Source organism: Acanthochromis polyacanthus, chromosome 21 (assembly GCF_021347895.1).
Source record: "Acanthochromis polyacanthus isolate Apoly-LR-REF ecotype Palm Island chromosome 21, KAUST_Apoly_ChrSc, whole genome shotgun sequence".
NCBI classification, from domain to species: Eukaryota; Metazoa; Chordata; class Actinopteri; family Pomacentridae; genus Acanthochromis; species Acanthochromis polyacanthus.
In genome coordinates, this window is record NC_067133.1 from 28650961 (window position 1) to 28671567 (window position 20607).

At 40.6% G+C, this 20607-nt stretch overlaps 1 protein-coding gene across 3 annotated transcripts in view; it reads left to right on the forward strand.

The window, feature by feature from the left end:
* LOC110972909 (nuclear GTPase SLIP-GC-like) overlaps nt 1-20031 on the forward strand; it is a 40792-nt gene extending 20761 nt beyond the window's left edge. For all 3 annotated transcript variants that reach the window (XM_051941336.1, XM_051941337.1, XM_051941338.1), the window contains 16 exons: nt 479-572; nt 11639-11855; nt 11932-12150; nt 12520-12717; nt 12824-12999; nt 14545-14632; nt 14882-14969; nt 15103-15224; nt 15521-15691; nt 15780-15919; nt 16077-16194; nt 16404-16512; nt 16625-16758; nt 18822-18903; nt 19012-19108; nt 19376-20031. In XM_051941336.1, coding sequence (XP_051797296.1) covers nt 479-572; nt 11639-11855; nt 11932-12150; nt 12520-12717; nt 12824-12999; nt 14545-14632; nt 14882-14969; nt 15103-15224; nt 15521-15691; nt 15780-15919; nt 16077-16194; nt 16404-16512; nt 16625-16758; nt 18822-18903; nt 19012-19094 — 2039 coding nt within the window. In that variant the 3' untranslated portion in view covers nt 19095-19108; nt 19376-20031. The remainder of the gene's footprint in view (nt 1-478; nt 573-11638; nt 11856-11931; nt 12151-12519; nt 12718-12823; nt 13000-14544; nt 14633-14881; nt 14970-15102; nt 15225-15520; nt 15692-15779; nt 15920-16076; nt 16195-16403; nt 16513-16624; nt 16759-18821; nt 18904-19011; nt 19109-19375) is intronic.
* Nucleotides 20032-20607: the final 576 nt, after the last annotated feature.

Consider the following 20607-nt stretch of genomic DNA (forward strand, 5'->3'; position numbering starts at 1 on the left):
GCCTTCTAAAAAAATCCAATAAGCAAAGAAATATTTTGATCTTCAGGGTGAATCTAGCAAAGAGCAACAACCAAATAAATGATAGCATGACAATGAAACACAATCAAACACAGGTAGTTACATTTATTTCTGAACAATGTCAACCAACAGCCGACCTCTGGGTTAAACTTCTCTGCAATGCAATTTTATTGTGCGCCTGATGTTTGATTCTATCCTGGTCATGGAAAATACTTTCTGTTGTCTGAAACATTTGAAAAATAGAAAACTTTAACAGTCAACATACCAAACATGGATTTTAAATGAATTCAGTAAGTGTCCATAAAATGAGCCTGATACACTCTGAGGCAAATTAAGTTGACTTTGCTACACAAGTTGCTCTCACATGTTCACCCAAATTTTACATACTTCATATTGTGCATTATTTAGATACAGTGGTTCGTGCTTCTTTCTAAATAATCCCTTATCTTTACACCAACAGAAGCAAGAATACTGTCTGATGTGAAAGACATCATGGGATCAGTCCTGAAGAAACTGCATCACCAAGACAACACAAACCTCAATAATTTCCTGAGGTGAGTATTAAGTTTTCTTGGTCTACACCGGACCATGAACCAGATCCACAGAGGAACAGAAAGAGTTTGTCTTCAGTTTCTTCACAACATTTTGCCAAAATGAGCAAACTCGTACAGTATGACTGTGTACAAAATCATGACTTAGCAGTAATTAGTTCACCTTTTATTATTCACACTGAGCCTACAGGACATCTCCATAATCTTACGAAGACAACACAGTGGACGGTATAATGTTTTTGTGTTCTCAAAGAAGATACCTGCTCTGATTTGGTATAAGAAACCAATCTCATAACTTTTGAAGGACAGTCTCTTGTCTGATTGCATGTCCCAATAACAAACACTTGCTGCCTTCTGTATAGCAACACTGTTTATCTATACGATGCTGTTTACTGCTATGCACTAAAATCCCAAGTCAGTTTCCTTGTAATTGAAAATTTATTTAAAACCTTTTTGATTCTGATTCATATATTGCTACTCTTCAGTCATCCCCCTTCCTGTCCCATATCCATACATACTACTCTGCCCTTGCTTCCAACTCGTTCAGTCTTGCTTCTCATGCACAGAGCAACACATAATTTAGCCACGCTGCCAGTCTGAAAGTTTTAGAAAACCCTGACTTACCACCAAACGCTCATCCACCTTGCCCTTCATGAGGAAACATTCAGCCTGGTTCCAGATCTCCTCCACGCCGATCAGCTTAATCCACAACGAGACCCCGAAGACGAGGGGATCAGCGTCGCTCCAGGAACATCAGTAACCGGGTCACTTGTCCCACAGAAATTACTCTGATCAGAACTCCTCTCTTCTTCTCCATCAGTCACTCCTCATCTGATTCCATCTTAAACCAGGGAGGATCTTGTCAGGGAAGACCAAACCTTAACTACTCCCTCCTCAACTTCCATTCGCTCCAGTGAAATATCCAAACGGACTGCCGTGGGTCTTCAGAAAGCAAAGAGGAAGACTTTGGCTGCCACCACACTGAAGACGTAGGTAAATTATTCCAACTTCTGACAAACTCCTGGGACTTAGATCAAATGACAAACCACAACAATCGTCCATCTGACAGATGCTGATGCGGTGCCTCAGAGCATGGCGTCATTGTGCTACCCGTAGCTCCACCCAAATAAAAAAAAAGACACCTTTGATGCCTGAAGCAAGCCTCCAGAGAAGCTGAATCACAATGTCAATGCACCCGGAAACACTCATCTTCAGGGACGGCTGGCATAAATGGGCTAACAGGGCTAAGCCCTCCCAAGCAAACACAAAAAAGATGAGAAAACTATTTTTTAAATAACTTACAACAGATTTTTTTAAGTTTAGGTGAAAAAAACGTAGCAACAGCACCAATCAGTCAAAAGAAAAACATAGCATATCTCTAAATGGGCTTATTTTTTTACAGCCCCAGCAGATACAGTCCGCTTTCATTCATTTCATTCTTGTAAGTGATTGACAGGTGTCGTGTCCCGCCCCCGTGATTTACTGATCATTTGGGAAAACTTCAGGCAGCCCACAGGCCTTTGACGCAGCGAGAAAAGGTTAAGCTATGGCGGGCGTTAGCATGAACGAGGTGGATTATTTGCTTTCTTGTCCATTTTCCTCAATGTCTTTGGAGGAAAAGCTGGAAGTTAAGAGACTGGGATCACATCGGCCGTCGATGTGAGCTTCTTTTCAAATAAGGTAGGCCCATGTTGACCTGTTAAAGGACTGTGACACCTTGTTTTTGCTGAGGTCATCTGTTGTACTGAAGGCGTGTTTTGCACTACATGTCGCCAAACAGTTGTAATAAGACAGTTGCAGCAGGCTGTCTGTGGGCAGTCGTTGCAGTTGGAACACGTTTTGTAGTGGTGTGTGTGTGTGTGTGTGTGAGTGAGTGAGTGAGAGAGAGAGAGAGAGAGTGTTGATGTAGAGCACTAAAAAAGTATAGTGTACCTGTAATTGATGTAACTGTGTGTATCATAGGTGATGTTACTTTTGCAGCTGTGTTCACCATTTAATTGGTATTATGCATTTGTTAGCCCACCCAACAAATTTCAGCACCAGCCGCCACTGCTCATCTTACTCTCATGTCCACGTTCCTGACACTTGTCCTGGTGATGTTCTCTCCATTAAGATCTCCAACCAGATCGCCGTTGGTCTTCAGGTGCCACCTCACTAACAGCAAAGTCAAGCTACTTGAACCTCTGACAAACGCTCGGAGCTTTCAGTACATGATAAACCACAACAATCTTCTACTACAGACACCGCGGTTGTATAACCAAGCATGACATCACCATACTCTCCAAATCTCTGTCCAGGTTGCCAGGTATGATTCATCCCATCCACCAGCAACCTACCCTGCTGTAACCTGTCTCCATCTCCACCACGACAGACATTTCTGGCTAGTGGATACAAAGCCAGGGGGATACCAACTCACCTTTCCTCCCTTGAAACTTCCCAACAACCTTTTCATTTCTCGTCTGGCACCAGGCTGTGAGCTAATCCCTCTTTCATCCTTTTTTTTCCAGCATCCTCCCTCTCTCTGTTTTGGCAATGGGTTGCCAGTCATCCCCTTCCATCCCCCATTCACAGTAAGCAATCCACCCCTTTTTCCCTCTCTCTCGCTCGTATCAATCTGTTACCCCATTCAACAAGTTCGGCTCTCATTCTGGCACCGAGATGCCGACTTCACTCTTTACACCTCTTCAACAGTTCATTCTCACACTTTTCATGCTGCGTCACCAGTTTCTCCCAGCTTCATACCCTCGTCAAGTCCCAGCAAAGATGCCAGTAGCAGATACCTCCATTGGCCACACCAACAAGCCGCCCAAGAGGCGTTCAATTCAGGCGTCCCAACTACCTCGACTGGCTCCTTTCTGCTGAGCCAACATAAATCTTTTTTTTGGTCCCACGTGTAATGTTTTTAATAAAACATTAAAAATATGTGGGTTCAAGCCCTTTTATTGAACATGGCTGCTGCATTGTTCAACCGCTAGCCAGCAACAACTTGGTGCTGCTTCTTCTCCTCCGGAGCTGGACTTAGCTTAGACAGCCCCCTAGTGGTGTAACTGTGAACACTCAAAAATAGTACAATCAGCACATCCCCTTTTCTTTGGATGAAAACTGAACCATAACACAGTACGCATTTACACATTGTATATTAACTTGCAAAGTTACTGCATCAATGTGTTCTTCAAAAACCATTACTGTAACATGTTATCTGCATGCAAAGCTTTTTTTCCCCCTTTTTTTTAGTTAGATCAATTAGCTTTTTTTAACACTCACAAAACATTTATTACTTTTGATTTAACTCATTTAAAGATTAAGTCTATCAGGTGCTTTAATAGTGCGTGCCGATCTTCTGAGCGCTGGTGCTTGGTCACGTTTCTCAACACCGTCCTTTGCAGGCGAGGTTGGTTCGTGCATTGTTTTGTTATTGTCCTCACACTGTCCATCTTCCGATCTTATAGTCTCTGAAGTATGCAACAAACTCCTCCGGTTTCTCCTTAGTATCAGTCCATCTTCAGTTTTCACATTGTAGGATCTTGGATTCACTTCCTCCAGTACTGTTGCTTTCTTTGTCCAGATGTTTGCATCTTCCACTCTGACTATATCATTTGGTGCCAGTGGTTTTAAACTTTTTGAGGACTTGTCAAAGTTGACCTTTTGTCTCTTCTGTAAATGTCTCATTTTGTCTTGGACTTGCTTGTGTTTCTTGGTGGTTGAGTAAGGAAGAGTGGTCCGTAGTTGCCTTCCCATTAGTACTTCTGCAGGAGATTTACCATGCTCTAATGGTGAAGCTCTGTAGCTCAGTAGTGCCAAGTAAGGATCTGCCTTACTGTCTTGTGCTTTCTTGAGTAACTGTTTCACAATGTGTACCCCTTTTTCTGCTTTCCCATTTGACTGCGGATACAGCGGGTCACATGTTTAAAGTCATATTCTTGTGCAAATAGTTGAAATTCTCTACAACTATAGCAAGGTCCATTGTCACTGTAAAGAATCTGAGGTATTTCATGTCTTGCAAAGATTGATTTCATGTGCATTATGACACAAGTCGCTGACATATTGGACAATAGCGCCATCTCTGGATAGTTTGACAGATAGTCAATGACTAGCAAGTAGTTTTTACCATCCAGATGGAAAATGTCTGTCCCTACTTTCTGCCATGGTTCATCTGGAATGTCTGTTATGGTCAAAGGCTCTTTTGGTTGCTTTGCCTGGTGTTTGATACAAGTGTCACAAGTTGAGACCATTTTCTCAATATCTGCATTTATTCCAGGCCAATAGACTGCTGTTCTTGCTCTCCGCTTGCATTTCTCTATGCCGAGATGTCCCTCATACAACCTTTTCAGCATTTCCTTCCTCAGTGAGTGTGGAATTACTACTCTGCTTTGTCTTAGCAAAAGTCCATTCACCACACCAACCCGGTCTCACGGGGATTCGTGAAACTGTCACGTAAGTTTTAGTTTCGGTTTCGTGCGCACCAACACGATTTCGTCATGTTTTTCGTGCCGCTCACCACGAAATGTTTTTCGCTGTGGTAATCACATCTGAAAGTGGTTTATACCGGCGGATTCATGACGATCTAAGCTGTCCATCGGCGTATACTGCTTGTGTGATTGCGTTTGCGGCCGCCGGCCGCCGTACATTCTTGAAATTCCTATGCAAATTGGTAAGTGTACCACCGGCTTATGATTAGGTTATGGTTAGGGTTATGGTTAGGGTTATGTTTAGGGACGATGTCATGCAAAATATAGCGTTGGATTCGCCACGGTTTTACATTAAAAATATAATATACACATTCTTTTGAAATACGTTCTGAGTGGCACGAAAAGTCCGCCGTTTAAAATACATTGGTGCGCATTTCGTGGTGAGCGGCACGAAAAACATGACGAAATCGTGTTGGTGCCCACGAAACCGAAACTAAAACTTACGTGACAGTTTCACGAATCCCCGTGAGATCGGGCTCACCACACTTAACTCTGCTCTGATGTTGTATTATGGTCAACATTCACCTCTTGGCCATTTTCCATTTAACAGTGTCATTACTTTCTGTAGACAAGTGTCTTTTTGTGTCTCCGGTGCAATTTGTTTTGATTTCATGTCTGACATTGGAAGTGACTTCACGACTAGGTTTACATGTACACTTACATCTGTTTCTGTAGAGCTTTGCTCTTTGCTTTGTGTAGTGGCCCTAGAGAGAGCATCTGCTAACACAACGAGTTTACCTGGTGTGTAGATCAAGTTGAAGTCATAGCGTTGTAGCTTCATCATGAGTCTTTGAATGCATGGAGACATTTCACTGAAGTTTTTCTTTATGATTGCAATTAACGGCTTGTGGTCTGTCTCCACCACAAATGTTGGTAACCCGTAGACATAGCTGTGAAACTTTTCAAATCCGTACACTAACCCTAAAGTCTCTTTTTCAATTTGGGCATAGCGACATTCTGACATAGTCATTGTTCTTGAGGCATAGGCCACTGGCCTCCAGTTGTCTTCATAAGCCTGTAACAAAACGGCTCCGATCCCATCTTTTGATGAGTCTGTAGATATCTTTGTTTTTCTCTTTGGATCAAAATATGCCAAGACTGGCTCTGTTGTCAGTGTCTTTTTCAGTTGTTGCCATTCCTTTTCAAGATTGTCGCTCCATTTGAACTCATAACTATCGTGTAGAAGTTGTCTCAGGTGAACTGTTTTTGAAGACAGGTTTGGGATGAATTTTCCGATGAAATTAATCATCCAAGTACTTGCAGAACACCCTTTTTGTCTTCTGGCCGTGGCATCTCCAGTATAGCTCGTATTTTGTCCTTGTCCAGTTCGATGCCATCTGCTGTCAACTTATCTCCAAGAAAAGTGATTTCTGTCACTCCGAACTGACATTTTGCTCTGTTCAGCTTCAGTCCATACTGCTTGACTCTCTGCAGCACTTTATTGAGTCTTTCATTATGTTGCTCAAGTGTGGATCCCCACAGAATGATGTCATCCACATACATTCTAACTCCTTCAATGCCTTCTATCATGTGCTCCATTGTCCTGTGGAAAATCTCTGGAGCTGAAGATATTCCAAATGGCATTCTTAGGAAGCAGTATCGTCCGAATGGCGTGTTGAATGTACAGTATTTTGTGCTGTCTTCATGAAGCTTGAGTTGCCAAAATCCCTGTGATGCGTCCAGTTTGCTAAAAAACCTTGCACCACTCATTTCACTTGTTATCTCATCCCTTGTAGGTATCTGGTAGTGCTCTCTTTTTATGTTAGCATTTAAGTGTTTTGGATCCATACATACTCTAAGAGCACCTGTGGGTTTATTAATGCACACCATAGAGTTAACCCATTCAGTGGGTTCCTCCACTTTCTTTATCACTTCTAGTGATTCCATTCGATCCAGTTCTTCTTTGAGCTTGTCCTTTAGCGCTGCTGGAACACGTCGAGGTGCATGGATTACAGGCTGAGCTCCATCTTTCAACTGTATTTTGTAGGTGAAAGGTAAGACACCAAAACCTTTGAAGATGTCTGGGTATTTGTTCACAATAGTTTTCACACTATTTAGCTCAGAACTGCTTATGCTGAAGACCCTTCTGACAAGGCCAAACTTCTCACATGCTTTATCTCCTAACAGTGAATCATGTCCTTCTGGTACAACAATAAACATCAGACTGTGATATTTATCTTTAACTCGTACCTTGAGTCTGCATTTACCTTTTGTGTTGATTGGCTGTCCATTATATGCTTGGAGTGAACTGTTATTTTGGTAAATTTTTGGCTTTACCTTCATTGCTTTCACATCTCGCTCGTTCACCAGATTAGCTTTGGCTCCTGTGTCCAGTTTAAATGTGATTAGGGCTCCATTCACTTGTAATGTCTCAGTCCATTTGTCCTGCTCCACTGTATTGACTGTCACTTGCTCCATGGGTGTGTCCTGTTCTGTCACCATTCCCACGAAAAATGTGTCACTGAGAGCAGTTTCCTCCACAGTGTGTACTCTGTCTTTTTGATTTTGCTTGTTCTTTGCAAAACAATGCTTAGCAAAATGATTTTGTCCTTTGCACTTATTGCAGATTTTTCCGTAAGCTGGACATTGTCGTCTTGCATGTTTGGTGCCACATCTTTTACACTGAAATGTCTCTGTCTCTTTTGATGCTGTATTTTGCACCTTTTTATACTTGTGTCCTTGTCATGTGGTTACTGCAGCCACGGCTGTCCCTTTGACGTCCATGTCCCTTGCTGAGCTGCTGAAGGTTTTTGCATGTTGAAGTGCGAGTTCACTGGCATGACATATTTTTACTGCGCCATCCAATGTTAAATCTTCCTCTCGCAAAAGTCTCTCTCTCATCTACTTATCCTTTATACCAAACACGATCTGATCTCTTATCATGGATTCTTGTAGCTGGCCAAAATTACACGTTCTTGCTTTCTCTCTGTAGGTAGCTGCATGCGTGAGTGAAAGACGTACCTCTCGAACGTTTCATTCTTTTTGGGTGAACAGTGTTCATCAAATTTTCTCACGACGACATCAAATTTTTCTTTGTCCTCTGGAGTAGCGAAAACAAACGTGTTGTATACCTCCACGGCTTGTGGACCCGCCACGGTAAGAAGTAACGCAATCTTCCGTTTGTCAGTCTTTTCCTCCAGACCGACAGCAGTTAGGTATAGCATAAACCGCTGTTTAAAAGTTTGCCACTCTCAGTCCACATTTCCTGTCTAATTGACGGCATCTGGCGGCTTCACTCTTTCCATGGTGTCCGTCTTTAGTGGCCAACTCCTGGTACCATGTAATGTTTATAATAAAACATTAAAAATATGTGGGTTCAAGCTCTTTTATTGAACATGGCTGCTACATTGTTCAACCGCTAGCCAGCAACAACTTGGTGCTGCTTCTTCTCCTCCGGAGGTGGACTTAGAGTGCCTATATAATGAGAGTGGCGACATGACGGGTCCAAAAAATTTTGGTCACGTGATCTATAGGAGCCATTTTGTTTCCAATTCATGAACGCCGGTTATGCCTGTTAACGTTGTTTACAACGCAGAGAGTAATTCTAGGTTTTTTTTGGCTTCATAAATACCTGAAAAATGATGGGCTGTTGTGCCTTTGGGTGCACAAATCGATCGGAGAAGGGATTACACATGTTTAGATTTCCCATGAGTAGTGAAAGTAACTCTCCTTATATAGGCACTCTAGGTGGACTTAGAGTGCCTATATAATGAGAGTGGCGACAACTGGGGATTTGAAGCCATTTTGTTTCCATTCACTCAATATGGGACGCACAGCGCGAGGTGCACATTCACGAAAACTATGGATTGTTTACTGATTTCAAAACATGTTTTGGACAAAATAATTTACTGGCTTGTTTTGTCTGGATGTCCAAGGTTGGATTATGGCCGTTTTTTGGAATATTTTCATCTGTGACTAGTTTTGAGCCTTCAAAGGTGAGTTGTGCTGTTTACGTTATTTGCTGTTTGTCGGACAAATGTGTTTATATTACCCGCTGTGGTAATCACATCTGAAAGTGGTTTATACCGGCGGATTCATGAGAATCTAAGCTTTCCATGGGTGTATAATGTTTCTATAATCGAGCTTGCAGCTTCGGTCAATTTAGTAAAATACGTTTTCCCATCCGCCTGTACGGTGCTGCAGCTGTAAGCATATGGCTAACAGCATCCTCATGCTAACGGCGGCTAACAGCCCAGAAACAGGGGAACAACACGGAGCCTGTTCGGGTCATATGAGGCTGATAAGTGACTGCAGGTTGGACGGAAAACAGAAAATAGGAAACAGAAAACTGTCAGCTGTTTGTTGAATTGGAAATCATGTGAATGAACAGGGAGGCTGTTGTCGAAGCTCAGATGGGCCGCTGAAGGTTAACGGGTTACCCCGTTAAACTTCAGCGGCCCGTATTTCATGCATCTCCATGCATGAAAATGGTCAAAGTCAAAATAACCACAACTGCCTAAAATCACATCAAACTTTTCTATCTGTCATTCACCCATACATCATAACATGAAAGTACATACATGGGACTAACCTGGCACAAAAACCATGATGAAGTCTGTTTTCATCCCACTCTCCAGACTTTATTTTCCCACAGTTTCATTCTTTCACTACTCCTGGGAAATGTAAACATGTGTAATCCCTTTTCCGATCGATTTGTGCACCCAAAGGCACAACAACCCGTCATTTTTCAGGTATTTATGAAGCCAAAAAAGACCTAGAATTACTCTCTGCGTTGTAAACAACGTTAACAGGCATAACCAGCGTTCATGAATTGGAAACAAAATGGCTCCTATAGATCACGTGACCAAAATTTTTTGGACCCGTCATGTCGCCACTCTCATTATATAGGCACTCTAGGTGGACTTAGAGTGCCTATATAATGAGAGTGGCGACAACTGGGGATTTGAAGCCATTTTGTTTCCATTCACTCAATATGGGACGCGCAGCGCGAGGTGCACATTCACGGAAACTATGGATTGTTTACTGATTTCAAGACATGTTTTGGACAAAATAATTTACTGGCTTGTTTTGTCTGGATGTCCAAGGTTGGATTATTGCCGTTTTTTGGAATATTTTCATCTGTGACTAGTTTTGAGCCTTCAAAGGTGAGTTGTGCTGTTTACGTTATTTGCTGTTTGTCGGACAAATGTGTTTATATTACCCGCTGTGGTAATCACATCTGAAAGTGGTTTATACCGGCGGATTCATGAGAATCTAAGCTTTCCATGGGTGTATAATCTTTCTATCATCGAGCTTGTAGCTTCGGTAAATTTAGTAAAATACTTTTTCCCGTCCGCCTGTACGGTGCTGCAGCTGTAAGCATATGGCTAACAGCATCCTCATGCTAACGGCGGCTAACAGCCCAGAAACATGTGAACAACACGGAGCCTGTTCGGGTCATATGAGGCTGATAAGTGACTGCAGGTTGGACGGAAAACAGAAAATAGGAAACAGAAAACTGTCAGCTGTTTGTTGAATTGGAAATCATGTGAATGAACAGGGAGGCTGTTGTCGAAGCTCAGATGGGCCGCTGAAGTTTAACGGGTTACCCCGTTAAACTTCAGCGGCCCGTATTTCATGCATCTCCATGCATGAAAATGGTCAAAGTCAAAATAACCACAACTGCCTAAAATCACATCAAACTTTTCTGTCATTCACCCATACATCATAACATGAAAGTACATACATGGGACGAACCTGGCACAAAAATCATGATGAAGTCGGTTTCCATCCCACTCTCCGGACTTTATTTTCCCCCAGTTTCATTCTTTCACTACTCCTGGGAAATGTAAACATGTGTAATCCCTTCTCCGATCGATTTGTGCACCCAAAGGCACAACAGACCGTCATTTTTCAGGTATTTATGAAGCCAAAAAAGACCTAGAATTACTCTCTGCGTTGTAAACAACGTTAACAGGCATAACCAGCGTTCATGAATTGGAAACAAAATGGCTCCTATAGATCACGTGACCAAAATTTTTTGGACCCGTCATGTCGCCACTCTCATTATATAGGCACTCTAGGTGAACTTAGCTTAGACAGCCCCCTAGTGGTGTAACTGTGAACACTCAAAAATAGTACTATCAGCACACCACGTATTGCTGCTATCAGTTATCTTTGAGCTTGTTGAGAGCTGCACTTACTGTTCCTGAAACCACATGACTGACCACTTCAGTAGCACTTACACACCAATCACTTCTCCCATTTAAAGTGGATTCCTGCTGAAGCATTAAAATATAACAGTCTGAAAGTTAGGACTAACTTTGCCAGTGGGAAGCTATTTTTGCTTGCTGTTGCTGACATCCACCAACTTTTGAAGAAAACATCTGACTCTCTAGCTGCTAGATGCCCTCATTTTTACTGTTTATTTGTCAGAACAATACTCAGAGTATCAAGAGTGGACCAAAAATATGTGAGCCAAAAACCAAAATAGTGATCTGAGAGGAAAAAACGTAATAAAAGTCTGGTGGTAATTCTTTAGAGACATTTTTAGTACAAAAATATTGACTATAATGAAATGATGCTTTAGCAGGCTGTTGACTCACAGTGTTTATGTATTTCTCAAATTACTCTGTGAACCCAAATTTGAACTCTTTGCAGGACTAAAATCCATGATTTGCAGACAGACAAGAGGGAACTGATCGGTGTCTTTGGTAAAACTGGGGCTGGAAAAAGCTCTTTGATAAATGCCATCCTTGGAAAGAAGAATCTGTTGCCCTCTGGAGAGATTATTGCCTGTACCTCAGTCATGATTAAAGTGGAGGCAAACACGCGCAACTCAAAGTACGAAGCAGACATCGAGTTCATTACAACCGAGGTAAAACAAGCTGTGAATGTGTTTACACTTACTTTATGCTGTTCATCACTGCTAAAATGTGAAACTTTTTTTTTAGGAGTGGAAAGATGAAATTTGGACAATGAAGCAGTTTCTTAGGAATGCAGATGAAGAACAGAGAGATGATGAAGATCATCGTGACTTTGTTGAAAAGCTGTCTGCAGTGTACGGAGAAGAGTGGAAACGCAAATCTCCAGACAACCTGCTGGACATCAAATATTTCAGTGAAATTAAAGAAATTTTCCAATCCCAGAGAAAGACTTTGACATGTGGATCAGTAAGCTGAAAATCGTCATATCATTTCATAGAAACTGAGATTCTAAATGACACTGGTGTGAACACAGATCAGGAAAACATGCTGCTAATATTGTTTTATTAAATCTCATGGCTGCTTTTGAACCAGTTAGTCACATCTCAATCTTGAACTGTTTGGAATATTACAAATGAAACTGTTGTCTCCATTTTGGGGTTTAAAATTTATAGTTTAAATGGTTTATTTTAACTTTCTGTGATCGTATTCAATTGCTCTTCTGTTCTACTTTATGCTGTGTCAGTCTTTTATGCTGTTTGCAAAGTATTTTTTGTGAGCATATAAATATAACTGTCTTGCAATAACTCATTATTCTTTTGTTTTTTTTTATTGCAGGCCAAAGAGCTATCTGCACGATTAGTCAAATACACAAGAAGTGTCTCCAGACATGGAGAAGTAACGAGGTATTATTGGCCACTGGTGAAGTGTGTGACTGTCAGGGTGCCAAACAATGATCTTCTCCAACACGTCACACTGGTGGACCTTCCTGGAAGTGGAGACTGGAACAAGAGCAGAGCTAAAATGTGGAAAAGGGTAATTTATCCTCATGTACTTCTGTTGATGTAAACCGTAATGGCATCTTTTTACAAAGCACTGATGGTTAATTATAAATAATTAACATGCTGTTCTACCTTTTCAGATTGTTGGAGATTGCTCTACTGTGTGGATAGTGACTGAAATCAATCGAGCAGCAGCAGAAGAAGAACCCTGGGAGATCTTGATGAGTACCTGCAGCCTCATGGGAAACAGTGGCCAGTGTCAGCGAATTCACTTTATCTGCACCAAGTCTGATTATATTGAAGATCCAGATGATGAGTAAGTAGATTAGGAGAGTAAACATGTCTAGTTAAATACAGCATTAAAATTAGACACTGATGCATGTAGTGACCATGAGATCCTCGTGAATAAATGCAATCAAATATACAGTTGAAAGAAAAAGTATGTGAGCCCTTTGAGATTACTTGGATTTCTGCATAAATTGGTCATAAAGTGTGTTCTGATCTTCATCAAGTCACAACAACAGACAAACAGCTGCTTAAACTACTACCGCCCAAAAATGATATATTTTCTTGTTTTTATTGAACACAACATGTAAACATTCACAGTGCTGTGTGGATAAAGTATGTGAACCCCTAAGCTAATGACTTCTCCAAAAGCTAATTGGAGCCAGGAGTCGGCCAAACTGGAGTGCAATTGATGTGGTGACATTGGAAGTATTTGTTAAAGCTGCCCTGCCCAATAAAAAGCACACCAGTTTTAAATTTGCTGCTCCTAAGAAGCATTGCCTGATGTGAACCATACCTCACACAAAAGAGCTCTCACAAGACCTACGATGCATGAAGCTGGAAAGGGTTACAGAAGTATCTCTAAAAGCCTTGATGTTCATGTGTCCACGGTAAGACAGATTGTCTACAAATGGAGAAAGCTCAGCACTGTTGCCACTCTCCCTCGGCGTGGTCGTCCTGTAAAGATGACTGCAAGAGCACAGCGCAGAATGCTCAACAAGGTGAAGAAAACTTACAGAAATCTCTGGCACATGCTAACACTTACAATAAGTAAAACATTAAACAAGAGTGGCGTTCATGGAAGGACCACGGAGGAAGCCACTGCTGTCCAAAAAAAAAACAAAAAAAAACACTGCTGCACGCTTGAAGTTTGCAAAAGAGCACCAGGATGTTCCACAGCACTACTGGCAAAAAATTCTGTGGACAGATGAAACCAAAATCGAGTTGTTTGGAAGGACCGCACAACACTTTGTGTGGAGGAAAAAGGCATAGCTCACCAACATCAAAAGTTTATCATAACTGTGAAATATGGAGGAAGGGGCATCAGGCTGCTTTGCTGCTTCAAGGCCTGGACGGATTCCTGTCATCAATGGAAAAATTAATTCCCAAGTTTATCAAGACATTTTGCGGGAAAACTTAAGACCATCTGTCCACCAACTGAAGCTCAACAGAGGATAGGTGATGCAAGAAAACAACGACCCAAAGCACAGAACTAGACATACAGACACAGATAAATAAACAAAAGTGTGCAGTAAATAAAAATAAACAGTAAGAAAAATATAAAATGCAAAATGTCTTATGTAAAGAATGTAGAAGTGTTTCAACAACTGCCAGTAACTGTCTCCGTTTCATCTAATCATCAAAACAACATTTCAGAAAGAATTCTAGGAAACCACAGACATGTTAAATAAAATAAAATGTGAAAATGTTAATGTAAATGGGAGCATCTGTAAAGGATTAAAAAAGATTATTTACACTTTCATTCCATCAGAGAAGTGAACTGTATGAAGCATTTCAGGTTCCAGTGATCTAAACATTGCACAAGGAGCAACCTGATGCATTTCTTTTCTTATAGTGCAGATGTTCGCGCTCACATCGTTCAAAGAAACGTGACAGCCAAGGAAGAAGTGATCAAAAGATATGGCAGTCTAAACCAGGTTAAGGTGAGTTTCATACACTAACATAAATCTACACAGATTCATGGTTGTAGTTGCAGACTGGAACTGCTACCTGACAGCTTTTAGCTTCATAAGAAACTTTATGAAGGTCCTCCTGCACAAGTACTGTTGTACTTCTATTCTTGTTACTGATCCTGATTCATGTGTCCAGCTGCTGTAGGATGTAAAGCTGAGGGATCAATACAGCTTACCTCATCTTATTTTCTGTCTCATCTTAAAACCTGTTCTCCTCAGAAACACTTCAGGGATGACTGCTTCAAAGTGTTCACAGTGAGCTCCACAGAGTTCCTGAAACAAAAACGCCTAAATCCAGAGGACACCGGTAGGTCCAGTGTTCAGATGGAAACACTTGAACAGAACATGTATAGCTCAAATGCAGATTCTTTTTTAGCAACTCATTGGCCTAGAATATTAAAATTAAACAGAATATTCAAACTGCTCTTTTTTTCCCCCAGAAATACCCAAACTTCAGGATTTTTTGAAGGATCTCAACAACTGTCACTCAGAGACATTAAACTATGTGACTGGAGCTTATGGGATTCTCTGTTTGATGCATGGAGCCAACTCTACAGAAGGGGTAAGAACGAGTAATCCTGCCTCATTCACTGTCCTGTTACTGATATTTACAGAAAATAATCATTTTCAAATAAGGAGATATTAGTCAACTAGGATCAGATTTAGTGAAACCATGGGAGAATTTCATTGCTAACATTTTAAATCTAGCTGGAGCAAGATTTTGCTGGTAAAAGGTATAAATGGGCTACATGAAATATGACGACGAAATAAACTTCAGGAATCAGGATAGTCTGTCTATTAGTTAGCATTTATAGCTTCATTAATTTAATGATGAATGTGTTGCTTTATGTATTTCAGACTGAAAAGAAAGCAGATGTTTGTGCAGAACTTGAAAAGAATCTAAACCATCAACTTGGTCAAGTCAAAAAAGCAGTGGAAGACGCTCACAAGGCTTTTGAAACACGCCTGATTGAGGGGGTGGAAAAATCCCAAAGTTCATGTGAAAGATCCATGAACTCCTTAGATCGCGTACGTATTGGAATTATAAACTTAAATTTAACTTTTTGTCGGTGTGTATCTACAGTGTCTTTTTTTTCCTGTTTTTTCTCTGCCAAAGACTGCCTATGGGACATTGAAGTGTGTAGTTCAGAAAGATGGCGTCCACAAAACAACAAAAGGAAAACAAATAAACCTCAATGTGAAGTTAGCTTCATGCCTGACAGACAGCATCGATGAGGAGTTCAGGAAGACCTTCCCGTAAGAAGCGACTGAATCAGGACATAAAACCTGCTGTTGGATCACTTTCCAACAATGGAGGATAAATAGAATTAGCACATTCTGCAGTTTTTATTATAAAACACAAATATGTCAGTGATGCTTTTCATTATCATTTTAACTTGATAATATGTTTTAGAAATGAAGAAAAATGTGGCTCATTCAACGGCGTCATCAGTTCGTTTTCCCTGGACACAGAGAGGCTACTTAAGGAGAACCAAAGTCTCAAACTGCAGCTGATATTTCTCAAGATGGAGGTGAGCTAAGAACTGCATGAACCTGGTCTTTGTTATTAAATGTAAGCACGTCTCAGATTGGTTTCTAAATTAAGTGCTGCAATTTAGCTGCCCTGCAACAGTTCATGGCATGAAGCTGTCCGACCTGGGTGGATGAAATCAGATAACATCTGTCTTAGTATTATTTCATTTAAGAATATTGAACCTTTATTTTTGTTCATCCTCCATAGGAAGAACAAATCAAGACAAAACTCAATAAGATCATCCGTGAGCGCAAGAAAACCATCTACAACAGTCTGACAGAGACAATAGAGGAAAGAATGCTGGACTGCTACAAAAGTAAGAAATGCAGTCATAACAAACAGCCTGTCAGTGTGAAAATACACATTTACGTTTATCATAAATGTGCATAAAAATCCCATTTAAAAAATAACTTCTTGTTTTATTGTAGGAGCAGCAGAATTTAGTGGACCAGACTCACTGAAATACATGAGAGACATTCTTTTAGAACATGTACGAGTCTCCAAGGACATGATGTTTGAGGAGGCTAAAGCTGCCATGTTGAAGCTGCTGAATGACCTGAAGGTTTGTTCTGCTTTATTGTAAGAACTATGATTAAACTAAAAACACATATTCACTGTTCACATGAAGGCTGCTTCTGTGTTTAAGTGGAAAATGTGTCATTCTGAAACAGTGGCGGGCACTGACATTTTGGGGGGCAGGTGCTCAGTGGAAAAATAGGGCACCTTGTGCAGCGGGTAGAACCACTGGCTGTAACAGTGTGAGGTTTAAAAAAAAATATATATATCAGGAACACATTTTCTGTAATGGCATTTATTTTAACATCTTAAAAATTCCTTGTCTTTGTCTCTCTTGATCCTTTCCCTTCTGGGCATGCTGCAATTGGTAAATTAAAAGAGATCGACAGTATCAAGACTGATTCTGTCATGAAATGGGAGTGTGAACCCAAACAGCAGGCAACAGGCAGAGGGGTAAATAAGGAAAAGGTTTTAATGAAATTAAAATGAAACAACAATACTCAAAAGGAGGACTTCAGGAAACTTAACTAAATTAACTAACTAAGGGTGGACCATACGGCCTGGGTAAAAACTATAAATAAAACTGAACTAAATTAACAAAGACGAGCCAGATGACCAAGGTGAAAACTAACAAAAGATAAACTAACGGAAAGGGTGGCTTACGGAGTCCAGTGTCTGAGTCCAGTGAGGGAATGAGATGATGGCAGGAAAAACCAGACAGAAATCCAAACGGGGAAACAGAGTCCAAGAAGCGGCGTGCAGGCGAAGGTGAATGGATTGCGGAATATGGAGGAGTGGGTCATGGGCAGGGTAGATGATCCAATGAACCAGCAGAGAACTGTGCCGGGAGTCAGGCTTAAATGCTGCACTGATTGTTATTTCTACCACCTGTGCTCTCCACACAGCCGCTTGTCATTACCCTGATGAGCCAGCTCCTTGGAAACAGAGGGGTGTGACAGATTCCTGACATCAGGCTACAAAAAAGCAGAAAGCTACTTTTACTTTTTGTCATTTCGCAAAAAAGTCCCAGCAAGTGTTGCCTCTACCTACTGCAGGCTAATAATAAACCTACACAAACTAAATATTCAGTTATAGTATACTGATCATATGCTGTACCAATTCACCAAATAACACTGGTTGTGTGGTCATCGTCATCACGTTACGTCGATTAATTGATTAGTATGGGCAGTGTCAAGCTTGTTAAGCAGCAGGCTAAAAAGGAGAGAGGGTCTCCAGGTGGGTGGTTTCAGAGTGGCACAGGTATGAGGTGTTCTGGTTAGAGAACGTACGTAACAATGAATAGTGAATGCTCTGCACTGGGGGAACACAAGAAGACCACTCACCTTTGGTCATTTACACACAGCAAGTCAAGGAAAAATGCAACATGCATTCTGTCCGAACATGCGCACGGGAGAAACTAGTCAACAAACTGCAGCTATAGAGAAAAACATGGCACTCAAGGTGCATTCAGGGACATTACGGAAAAAACATTAACATTTGATTAACTCAGCAAAGGAGGAAATGCACATAAAAACACAACCCAGACAATATTCCAATCGAAATATGAGGGCTTTCTAAGACAGACAGTTGTCTAATTTAGGCACGGTTGTTTAGCGCTGCATGAGACAGGCTACTTCACAACGAGACAAACAAATGCACCATGTGGCAACTGAGGCTGATGAACAGTACACTTGATTCATTTACGAGTTACCTGCTTGGTGGCTACAGTCAGGGTGAGATGCCTGTGGACTGTGCAGCTGCTGCCACACGTGTATCCGCTCCTCGTGTTCATGTACGAGACGGGGCGGGGCGAGGCACGAGTCCTGTGTGTGAGTTTAATGTTTAAGTTTTTAAAAAAAGCTGAAACACTGAGGGCACCTTCTTGATGCTGAGAGCAAAGGGCAGCCTGGTGTCTGTCTGTGCACGTCACTGTTTGAAGGATTCATAAGCTTCTAATAAACTGCATTTAAGTAATTATTAATGACAGACTTCCTTAAACCTACAGGTTGGAGTCATTAGTCATTTTATCCGGTCTTAATAGTTGATTCATTTGTGATTCTGTTAATCTTGAACACTTTGTGATGACTAAAGATTTTGATTCTGAATTAGGAGGAGATCCTGAAGATACTGCAGGAAACCATGAGGGAATCCACTGAGCTCTCACTGAAGACAGATGACAACTCAATCCCAGGTAACATTTCAGAGTCAACTCACTGATGTACAACTCTAAGAATCCTGTAAATAAACCATCAATGTTCAAGAAGTCAACACATTCCGAGTAAGTGTTTTGTTGTTTTAGATGTTCCAACTGAACTTGAGATGGTGAAGAGATACTTCCATGAACTGAAACGCAGCTCAAAAGAACTGGAATGTACTTTTTAGGTAAAACCTTGAATGTAAGTATAATATATTTTTAAAGAGCCTTGATTCTGAACAGTTTTTGTTCTCCTGAAAGTTAACACCTTTTATTCCAGCAGAGCTGATGTCCATGACACATGTACAAGAACATCTGAGTGAAGCTGCTGCTAAAAACTTCAACTAAACCATCAGATTTCATGTTCAGTGTGAACCGTTTGAATCAGATGTTGAGTCCTGACTGATGTGACTGTTTTCCATCATTGTTCAGTGTTACAACCTGTCTGTCTGTCTGGTTGCTGTTTCAGCTTCCATCAGTGCACAGAAACATCAGAGGCCTGGTCATCCACTGAACATCTCTGAGGATCACTGACTCAACACAGGACACTCTGGATTTGGTCTCAACCAGTTTTATTAAGTTGGTTTCTATGTACTCTTTGATGCTTTGGTTTGATTTGCTCTTTGACTTTATTTTTATGAATTTTGTGCTGATAGTTTTGAGTTTTTTTTGAATTTTTTTTCTTTTATTGATTCCAGTCCAGAGGCAGCATAATAAATAGAGAGATATGAAATACAAAGAGCCCTGGTTGGATTTGGACCAGCAATGTTGTAGTTTTCATCATAAAGGTGCAAACCACAAAAAAAAGATTTTAAGGATTGAACTGTTCTTTTCTTGTTTTCCAATACTGTGTTTGCATGTTTTCTGAGTTTAGTGTGGGTTCATTGGGATAGGAGCATTGCAGCTTCAGGGATTAGATCAATGTGTGTCATTTTAACCTTGAACCTTGAATACAGCTCAAACTGCAGGTTTGATTTAACACAGATTTTAGGCTTTTAAAAGAATGACCTGAATGTTTTTCCTCTAACAAATATTCACTTAATGGGAGATCATGTTGGAGCTCACATTGGAAATGCAGAGAAACAGATGAAAGTAATAAAGCAGCAGCTTCTTTTTGGAAATGAACATCATTTATTGTATTGTTGTTTTATTTTGCATATAATCTACACTGATTCTAAATGAAAACATGTTTTTGATATGATGTCCAACACATTTAACCTTGAATATAACTCATACTGCAGGTTTGACTTCACATAGATAATAAGTTTTTAAAAGACAGACCTTGAATTATTACTTTTTTCTTTCACATTCAAGGAAAAATATTTACTTTATGTAAGATAACAGTCTCATGATTTACTGTATCATTATGGTTTTCTGTCTAATCTGGACTCATTCTAAATCCAATTTGATTTAATCTACTGTCTAATAAACCTGAGTAAAAGTGTACATGTAGTTTTTTTGCCAAACATATGGGATGAATTTATAAAGTGTAAAAATGAAAAAAGAAGACTTTAACTGCACTTTGTAAATTTGTAAAACTGTAAACTTAAAATAATTTCTAGTCCTCGACAGTTCCTCATGGTAGAGTCTTTAATGAAGTTTAACTCCCAGAGAGTTGACATCTGCTCAGTGTTTAACACAAAGTCCAACACTGTGGTAGCCTAGCCACGCTAGACCCAGCTCTTAAGACACAAGGGTCTA